The sequence below is a fragment of the Arachis ipaensis genome, chromosome B07, assembly GCF_000816755.2.
Source record: "Arachis ipaensis cultivar K30076 chromosome B07, Araip1.1, whole genome shotgun sequence".
In the NCBI taxonomy this organism is placed as follows: Eukaryota; Viridiplantae; Streptophyta; class Magnoliopsida; order Fabales; family Fabaceae; genus Arachis; species Arachis ipaensis.
Genome location: NC_029791.2, coordinates 74,826,613 through 74,836,812, shown reverse-complemented (window position 1 = coordinate 74,836,812; position 10,200 = coordinate 74,826,613). Strand labels below are relative to the sequence as shown.

The 10,200-nt window shown below is 34.8% G+C and overlaps 1 protein-coding gene across 1 annotated transcript; it reads right to left on the bottom strand.

The window, feature by feature from the left end:
• Positions 8,160–9,968, bottom strand: LOC110265088 (uroporphyrinogen decarboxylase 1, chloroplastic-like). The gene is made up of 4 exons (XM_021107857.1): positions 9,917–9,968; positions 9,445–9,519; positions 8,996–9,111; positions 8,160–8,473 (listed from the first exon to the last, which is right to left on the bottom strand). Exons 1-4 carry the CDS (start codon positions 9,966–9,968, stop codon positions 8,225–8,227), a joined length of 492 nt encoding a protein of 163 aa, XP_020963516.1. The 3' UTR covers positions 8,160–8,224.

Here is a 10,200-nt window from a genome sequence, read left to right as displayed (position 1 = left end):
TTCCTTGTTGGTTTAGCATGAGGACATGCTATTATTTAAGTGTGGGGGAATTGATGAGTCCATATTTGACGATATATTTTAGCTTGATTTGGATGGATTTCATCACATGAACTCACACTTAAGTACTCAAATAGCATACTTTTGAGATTTCTCACTAATTTGGACATAAATATGAAAACATGCGTTTTTGTGCCAAAATTAGTGATTTTAATTTCACTTTTATGCCATTCGATGCCGTGATGTGTTTTGTGAGTAATTTCAGGTTATTTTGGCAAGATTGGCAAAGCAACAGTGGAAGAAGGCATGTAAAAGGGAGAAAACATGAAGAAAAGAAGGAAAAGCGCACACAGCAAGGTGTGCGTGCGCACAAGCAAGCGTGCGTACGCACAAGAACAATTCAGCCAACTGTGCGTGTGCACAAGCCAGCGTGCATACGCACAAGAGGAAATTTGCATGTGTGTATGCGCACAAGTACCCGTGCGTACGCACAGGAGCGGATTCAGCCAAGTGTGCAGACGCACATGTCTGTGCGTCCGCACAGGATCCTACACGTGATTTCATTAATAAAACATGAGCTGTGCATTTTCTGAGACCTTTTGGCCTAATTTTTGAAGGCTCAAGGCTGAAATGAAGTGTTATATGAAGGGGGATTGAAGACATATGAAGGCATTAGAGTAGAAGGCCACATTTTACATTTTTTAGCATAGTTAATTAGGAGTAGGAGTAGTGTAGAGTAGAGAGCTCTCCTAGGCTTTATGTAGTTTTCATGTAGAATTTTATAGCAAGCTTAATTTTGGATTTTGATCATCTTTAATTCTAAGTACTCTTTAATTCCTCTTTACTTACATTGTCTTTATTTTCATTTCCTTTGGTTCAAGCACTTTGTTTATAATTGCAATTTTGAGTTCTTGAAGTTTTGATTGATGAATTTAATGTTTCATGCTTTCTTTATTTTTGTGTGGATGTTTATTGTTGGTATTGTTGATAGTTAGTTATAGTTTGTTATTTTTCCTTGCAATTTTCCATGTTTTACTTTTATGCACACAAGGTGTTTGTGAAAATGTCAAATTTAGAATTTGAGTAGATTTTCTCACCTTGGCTTGTGATTTGAGTCCTTAGGATACTAGAGTCATAATGTACGACATTTAGTGGTAATTCTTGGGTAGTTATTTGACACTTGTTTCCATTAACGCTAGCCTTTTATCAACTAGTTTGGTAAGTTGGTTAGGACTTATGGATTAAGGTCAATTATGCTTGCTTGACTTACTCCTCAATGGTTTGGGTTAACTAAGCGAGACTGACTCATGATAATTACCATAGTTGTGGTTTGTATTTATAGCACTTTCACTAGTTTTGATCTCATTTTCTCTGTACTTGTATTAATTCCAAATTTTGATCATTGCTTAGTTCTTTTAATCTTTAGTTCTTTGATTTGAAAACCCCCTTTTTGCATTCACAACCAAAATAGTAACATCCCAATTGCATCCTAGGGAGAATAACCCGAGGTTGAAAGACTCTCGATTTATATTTGGTTTGAATTGTGATAATATTTGATTGATGATCAATTGTTGGATTTGGACTATACTTGCAATGCCAATTCCATTTTGATAATCAAATTCCTAACCCATGCTCTTGTTCATCTATCATCCTCCAAACGGATCTTTTGTTATTTCAAATACGGAAGGACATAACCCAGTTATGGCCTTTCCATTTTAAACAAAAAATGTAGATGAAGCTGTCACCCCAAAAGATATTAAAAATATCATTGAGCAATCAAATTACACTAAAAGGTTTTTACATTGTTTGGGTGACAACCTTTCATCTTCAAGATCCCTTTTGTCTTTGAAAAATGTCCCTGAAGCCTCTACTTCTAAAACTATTGAAAAACCCCTTTTTAAAACTTTCACAATGAGTAGCAAGGCTAAACAGAGTCTTAAAACTTCTATTCTAAAATAAGAATCTAGTGATTTTGAAGTCATGCAAAACATCAACCAAATTTTAAATCGTCTTAGTACTGTCCTTGAAACTCCTACAAACTCTGGTGAATCTACATCTGGTATACAACTTGCTCATCCAAGGCCATTAATGCCCTTGACCAAGACTCTAATGAGTCTTCTTCAGACCAAAGTGATGATTTTGACAAACCAACTCTCAAAGTTTGCCCAATTATGACCAATTCTGTGACTAAGTGGAAAGGTTTAATCAAACCCTATGTGCATAGTTATAATTGTATATCTGCCCCTGATCTAGCTCTCGAAGAAAGGGAACTAGGTTTTGTCAGCTTCGATGCCAATAATGTCTATAAATAGAACATAGATGGCAAAACTGAATACAACATCATGAGTATGCTTCAACATATGACCATGGTAGGCACAGCCTATCAAGCTGCTCATGAAACCTCTGAAGAAGAAACAGCTAATGTTATTATTTCTGGGTTCTCTGGTCAACTCAAAGGTTGGTGGGATAACTACCTTTCTGATGACAAAAAAAATCAATCTTTTCTGCTGTAAAGGTTAATGATCAAAACGAACCCATCATTGGAGATGACGGGGAACCTATCCCTGATGCTGTTAACACCTTAATCTTTACAATAGCGAGCCATTTCATAGGCGACCCATCTCTTTGGAAAGATTGTTCTGCTGAATTACTTTCCAGTCTCAGATGCAAAACTTTGTCTGACTTCAGATGGTACAAGGACACCTTTCTGAACCAGAGAAGACAGTCAACAACCTTTCTGGAAGGAAAAATTCGTAGTCGGACTTCCCAAATCACTGGGAGATAAAGTAAGGGACAAAATTCATAACCCCAGATGGGACAATTCCCTATGATGTGTTAAGTTATGGTCAAATTATCTCTTTCATCCAAAAAGTTGCTCTAAAGATTTATCAAGATGATAAGATCTAACGGCAACTTGCTCGCGAGAAAACACATATTGGATCATCCTCAGATTATGATATCAAAGAAATTAATGTTTTATCCAAAGATCAAGATCTCTTATTTGAAGCTATAGAGGCTATTGGCGATCCAGAACAAAAGAAAAACTTTCTTTCTAAATTAAAAAAACCTTTACAGAAAGAAAATAAGCCCAAAATGTTGTCCTTAGCAATAAATATGATGTCTTAGCTCGATAATGGGTGAAAGACTAAAAATAAATTTCAAATTAACTGATACTTTTGTTGAAAAGGGTAATCTTAGGATTCCAACTAATTTCATCATAGCGAAAGATATCAAAAATAATGTAGTCTTAGGGACACCTTTTATAATCCTTTTGTTTCCATACCTAGCAGATTTTCCTGGAATTATCTCTTATGTGGGTGGACAGGAAACTTTCTATGAATTTTTAGACTCACCAACCTAGAAAGCTTTAAACCAAATTGGATCCAAAACCAAACAAATTTATTTTTTGAAGGAAGAAATCTCTTTCAAAATCCTTGAATCCCAACTTTCCCAACCAAGGGTTCAAGATAAAATCAAAAGTCTTTTAAACCAAATTAAAAAGTCTATCTATTCAGATTTGCCTCATGCCTTCTGGAAAAGGAAAGAACACATTGCTGATCTTCCTAATCAAAAAGATTTCAAAGAATCACAAATCCCTACAAAATCTCGCCCCATTCAAATGAATGAGCAGCTTTTGCAGCATTGTCAAAAGGAGATTAAAGATCTTTTGGACAAAGGATTAACTCATCCAAGTAAAAGTCCTTAGTCTTGCTCAGCTTTTTATGTCAACAAGCAAGCTGAGATAGAACGAGGAACTCTCAGGCTTGTCATCAATTACAAACCTTTAAATCAAGCTTAACAATGGATTCGTTATCCGATCCCAAACAAAAGGATTTGCTCAATAGGCTAAATTCAACAAATATCTTTTCAAAATTTGATACGAAATCTGGTTTTTGGCAAATCCAAATCAAAGAACCTAACAGATATAACACTTCATTTACAGTTCCATTCAGTCAATATGAATGGAATGTAATGCCTTTTGTTCTGAAAAATGCTCCTTCTGAATTTAAAAAAATCATGAACGACATTTTCAACCCATATTCAAACTTTGCAATTGTTTACATAGATGATGTCTTAATCTTTTCTCAAACTTTAGAAGAACACTTCAAACATGTGAAAACTTTTATGTACATCATCTAGAAAAACGGACTTGCTGTTTCCAAATCAAAAATTGTCCTTTTTTCAAACAAAAATGTGTTTTCTTGGTCATATGATTTTCCAAGGAACAATAACCCCAATTGAACGAACAATTTTGTTTGCAGAAAGGTTCTCAGATTATATCATTGACAAACCACAACTCCAGAGGTTCCTAGGATGTCTTAATTATGTCTCGGATTTTATTCCAAATCTTAGTAATCTTATTAAGCCTCTTCATGATAGGCTTAAGAAAAATCCTTCACCCTGGACTGACAAACATTCCGAAATCATCAGATTTCTTAAAACCAAAGTTTGGAATCTTGTGTGTCTTTACCTACCTGTTCCTCATGCATTCAAAATCATTGATACAGATGCATCTGATTTAGGATATGGTAGTATCTTAAAATAGAAATTACATGATAAAGAATGTATCATTACATTTACATCAAAATATTGGAATAGTACTCAACAAATCTATTCCACAATCAAAAAAGAAATTTTAGCCATAGTTTTGTGCATCACAAAATTTCAATCTGATGTACTCAATCAAAAATTTTTGGTCCGAGTTGATTACAAATCAGCAAGAGATGTCTTACAAAAAGATGTTAAAAATCTTGCATCAAAACAAATTTTTGGCAGATGGCAAGCTATTTTAAGCGTTTTTTATTTTGAAATTGAGCACATCAAGGGCAACTCAAACTCTCTCCCTGACTTCCTCACACGTGAATATTTGTAGGGAATCCAGCAAGAATAGGATGCCTAAAAAGGCAATTATTGCCTCTTTAAGAGGCAAAGGCAAAGGCATTTGCTTAGCCCTTTCAGGGCCACCTAGGTAATCTCAATCTGATCATGAATCTGGGTCTTCTACCCAACAACCCTCCAAAAGATCAACCCGACAATCTATTGAACCAGCTACTAATCAAGCCAAACAAACTAAGGTAGATTACGCCTTCCCAATCCAAACCCTTTTGGCCTTACAAGACCAAAGGGTCACCAAAATCAACAAAAAATCTTGGGCCGATATATGCAGTGAGTCAGATGAAGAATTTGACCTGACCCAACTCATATCCCAAAAATCTTTCCTATTGGATTCCATTTCAAACCAATCTCACCCAATAAAACTCGACAATTTTATGAGTTCATTTTAGTAGATACTGACTCAGTATCTATTAAACACTACAAGGACAAAACCAATCCTGAACTCATAACCCATTCAATAATCCAAATCCTTAAAGTCCTGACCCCAAAGCAATTTGGGAACAATCTAAACAAAAATCAAAAGTTTCTCAAAACTATGACCCAATAGGTTTTAATTATTGGGACTACATGGAAGCCTGGACTAAAGTATTTTGGTTTCAAAATACTCAGTACAGACATTCATGGTTAATTTATTTTAAAAGAAATTCAAACTACGTTTTTCCAAATTGGTTCTACCAATGGTGGGACTTCTTTGGGCCAATCCCAGAAATCTTACCCTCACCTACCGATGAAGGGTATAAACTATTTCAATCAAAATTTGACATTCAGGAAACATGTGTTCCTGTAATGTTAAAATTTTTCTCAATTTTCTCATTGTCATGGGTATTCTCGTGGCAATATCAATATACAAAACCTGACCATCCTAAAGCATTCCCAATCTTACAAAGGCATGCTTATGTCAAATGATGGTCTCAATTTGATTCATCAATGGCCTATCCAAAAAAGGTCAGAGAATGATTTAAAACCAATCCCAAGAGTCAGAAGATCTCAGACCCAGAAATGGCCTCATTTCTCAATCAAAAGGCACAAATTCAGGCAGCCTTTGCAGGCTCACGATTGAAGCAATCAATCAAAGGAAAGCTTCAACAGATCCTTGACTTGCTTCAAGAAGATGAAGAGTCCTCATCTAAAGAAGAAAAAGATGTAGAAAGCAAAGATAGTCAAGTTAAGGAAGACTGTTTTAAAGTTTGTCTAGTTGATGATTAAAACCGAAAATGTTGTAATAATCCCAAGACAATTACCGGAACTATTTTAAATCGGTACTGTGGCTATAGTCTAGGTCATGTTTACCTGTACTGTAAAAACAGTAAAATTTTCAATTATAAAAGGAGGCCTCATTCTCATTGTGCGGTACCCTTCATTTTACACAATCATAGAGAGAATTGTAGCAGTAAGACCCTTGTTGTAGGGTAGTAAGGCTAATTGGACGATGTTCATGAAGGTGATAAGATCCGAACGTAAGAATTCCTGGTGGCTATGGATTTAAAGAATGAAAAACAAAGAGAAAAAAAAAGAGTTATAATTCCCAGATTCAAAAATTTGAGTGATAGTTTAGTGATAATATAAATGTTCTGTCTGAACCAAAGGAGGGCAATGATATCAGATTCTTTTTTAATATATCTAGCCTCTTCCATTCACTCTCTAGACGTCTCTCCATTAGGGGATCTTCTCCGTCTTCTTCCTCCACTTCTTTATCCCATTCTTCCAATCATCTTACTGAGAAAGTAGCTTGGCCTGAGGAACTTTCTCCCAAATACAATATCTTCGAAGAAAAATTTTGTTTCGAAGATATCAATCAAGCCATACACAATTGGGAAATACCCAAAATCCCTCAAGATGAGTTATATGTCCCTGATGACAACAAAAGAAAATCAGATTACATTTAATGATGGAGGAAAAATCGTCGGTAAAGAATTTTACAAAAGTAGTCGCGTTGCAAGTATAGATCTAAACTGACAATAAAACCTCAATCAAATTTAATTTTTTTGTCACTAAAGCAAACCCAATAAAAATGAACCAAAGTATTTAAACCTTGGGTCATTGATAAACCACTATTTTATGGTTTATCTTGTGTTTAATTGAGTGGTTTTTGTCAAGCCTTTACCCACTTATTCATATGATTTGCATGATTTTATAATCCCTTCCTAGTATTGTTTTATGCACTACAACAAATAAGGGTTTTTGCAATGGTAAAAAACCGCTGCCGTAGTTTGAAAAACTGTTCCCAAAACTTTAGGCAATGCTTTGGCAACGGTTTTTGATCTGTAGTATATGCGGTCGTTACCAATGATCAAAGGCAACGGTTTTTTACCTAAGACAACGGTAACAAAAAAACCGTTCCCAAAGTTACTACTATAGACAATGGTTTTTGACAACAATTTTTAAAGAACGGTTTAGAACCGTTGTTGGATAGGCAACGGTTTAAAACCGTTCTCTTTCATGACGTAACGGTCTAAAACCATAACTGGATAGGCAACGGTTTTAAACTGTTATAGTTTTATTATTCACAAAGCCAATGGTTTTAAAGCGTTGCCATTAGTGTCACTTTTTGGCAACGGTTTTAATACCATTGCCATTTTATAGTTTTCTTTGACAATGGTTTTAACACCATTACCTTTTGTGACTTTTGGCAACGGTTTTTTTTATAATATAATTCTTGTAAAAAGAGTTTTCTCATGAATGAAATTATTTCAAACTTTTTTTTAATTTAGTGTCAATAAATAACCTAAACTATTTGAATCAAATTACTAAAGAAAACTAATTGAACATTTACCATTAAATTTGACTTATAAAAATTGTTGTAAGATCTACAATCACATTATATCATCATTGCAAAATAACATAATACTAATCTAGGTCATAAATACTTTTACTTATATATCATCATTTTTCAAAATACCATAATACTATAGCCTAAGGGTGGCAATGTCTTCATTTTTCTTCAACAAAATTGGTGTGGTAACTCAGCTTGAGTGGACTCTCTTGGCTTCAATGGCAACTGCTCCACATAAACAAAGTTGGTGTGGTAACTTAGCTTGAGTGAACTCTCTTAGCTTCAATGGCAACTGCTCTACACAAAGAACTGGAAAGAATCTTAAATCTGATCTTTATCTGTATAAACATTTTTGGCAGATTAGAAAACCTGCATACTAAGCATTAAAAAGACAAACACAAAGTTATGCAGATAGTTAACCAAATATCAGGGAAGGTATATGTGAATAATAACCTTGACAGTCGCAAGGGATCTGAATCATGAACATGGGGAAAATGCAGGCTGAATAGGTAAAGGATATGACTATCGAGAATGAAGAATGTTAGAGTTAAAAAGATATTAAATAGCCAACCTCTGAATTTCTTCAGTGAGGGCAGGAAGTGGGGAGAATAAGTAGGCAGGGTCCACATTTCCCTGCATACCTATTCCACTACCCAATCTTCTTCTTCCATCTACCATATCCACAGTCCAGTCCAGCCCAATAACATCAACTCCAGTATCTTTCATACACTCAAGGAGGCAACCATTTCCATTTATATAAAGAACAATTGGTGTCTCAGGGCATCTTTTCTTGACCAAATCTACAATCTGTATGTTTATAATCAGTAAATGGCAAAAGAGGAAAAGATTTGGAATAATAGTATCTTGCACCCAACATTCAATTCGCAAATATTTTATGTTTTATAAATTATGATGATACACTAACAGCAACATGGTTTCAATTAAATAAAAAAGTTTGAAGGTGTAGCCTCTGATTTGGACTTTCTCTCCGAAATTCAGAAGACCAAGATCAACATCCAGTGAGCTTATTTACCACTCGATGCTTACAAATTACAAGCTCTTAGCTCATCTTATTATTTACAAACCAAATGACAATCATGAGAGCTTGGAACAAAACAATAATTTACATAAAACAAAACATGTAATCATTGCAAACCTTTGAAAGCCACACATGGTTTGTCTAGTTCAAAGATTCAACTAAACAAATAAGCAAAAGTTGAAATACATACACTTAGGCTTGCTATGACATAGATCCCAAATAGAACAGTTTGAAAAATTATAACACAATTTCAATAAGATGAAAATAAATGGGAACTATTTCTACATTACCTCTTTGATATAAGGCTTTGACCAGCGTTCCCACATACCAGGTGGTAGTTGTCCACCCCATGAATCAAATATTTGTATACAGTGAGCCCCAGACTCCACTTGGAAAACAACATAATCTGCTATTGCTTACACCAAATAAGAGAGCAGAGTCTGCAATAAATGTGGTGCTGTATGGCAGCCTTCACTAGCAGAGGATCTGAAGACAAAATCACCACAAAAATCATGAATTTCTCTTGCTTAAATGAGTATAATCAAGAAAATGAAAGAGTAATCAAGAGAAAGAAATGCTTATAACAGTCTCCCAAATTTGAACAATATTACTCATTTTTGTAAAACATACAAATGAATATTAATTGTTAACAAAACTTTTTCCCCTTTTTCTCCATGCCTTCAATCAATCAACTTCAACAATCTCTATTAATTGACTCATCTCAAAGACTTAAAAATACCTGAATTACCCTCTCCTAGAACCCTATAACAATTTGCACCACTATCTGAAGCAACAAATTTGTTAAAACTGAATGCTATTAGGGACCAGCAATGTCACCTTTATTATCACACAGATAAAGTAGCTACAGAACATATTAACTTGTATGGGCCATTTGGAAAATAAAAAACACAGCCATTGTCAATCATAGTTAACCAGACCCTAGAATAGCTATAGCAAATGCAACAATCCTAATACAAAAGAGGCAAATAATCCAAAACAGAAAGAAAGAGCACCAGGAAGAAGATTACCAGTAGTGAAGACTGGTTGAAAGTTAACGTTGATGCTGCTTTCTCTGAAAAGAAGGGGACAAGGTCGTTTGCAATTGTGATCAAGAACGCATAAGGCCGAATCAGAGGGAATCAAGAGTGGGAATGATTGCTGGAAGATAGATGTAATTATTGAAGATATTCACTCCTTGAGCCATGAACTACCTTCATGTGGATTTAACACCTTAAGAGAAGCCACTACTCTATCGATCGACATTTCAAATCAAGGAGTTGTAGGTTTGAGGAATAATATTTCTTCAGCATAAGTAGTTGGTTGCTATTTTTTGAGGAGGACCTTATATATCACAATCACATCTTATGTTTGCAAATCATTTTATTTTATTTTGTAAAGCCAGGAAAACTCAAGTGCAAAGGGTTGTTTCTACTTTGGATTAGTTACTTAAAGTTTCAGGCATAAAGGTCAATTTTGACAAATTCAGAGCTCTTTG

Excerpts from the sequence above, each read along its gene's own strand:
- LOC110265088 (XM_021107857.1), bottom strand. The coding sequence starts at position 9,968 with ATGTCGATCGATAGAGTAGTGGCTTCTCTTAAGGTGTTAAATCCACAT. Across the intron at positions 9,520-9,916 it reads GGTGTTAAATCCACATGAAG|CATTCAGTTTTAACAAATTT; the intron begins GTAGTTCATGGC and ends GGTCCCTAATAG. Across the intron at positions 9,112-9,444 it reads TCTAGGAGAGGGTAATTCAG|ATTATGTTGTTTTCCAAGTG; the intron begins GTATTTTTAAGT and ends AAGCAATAGCAG.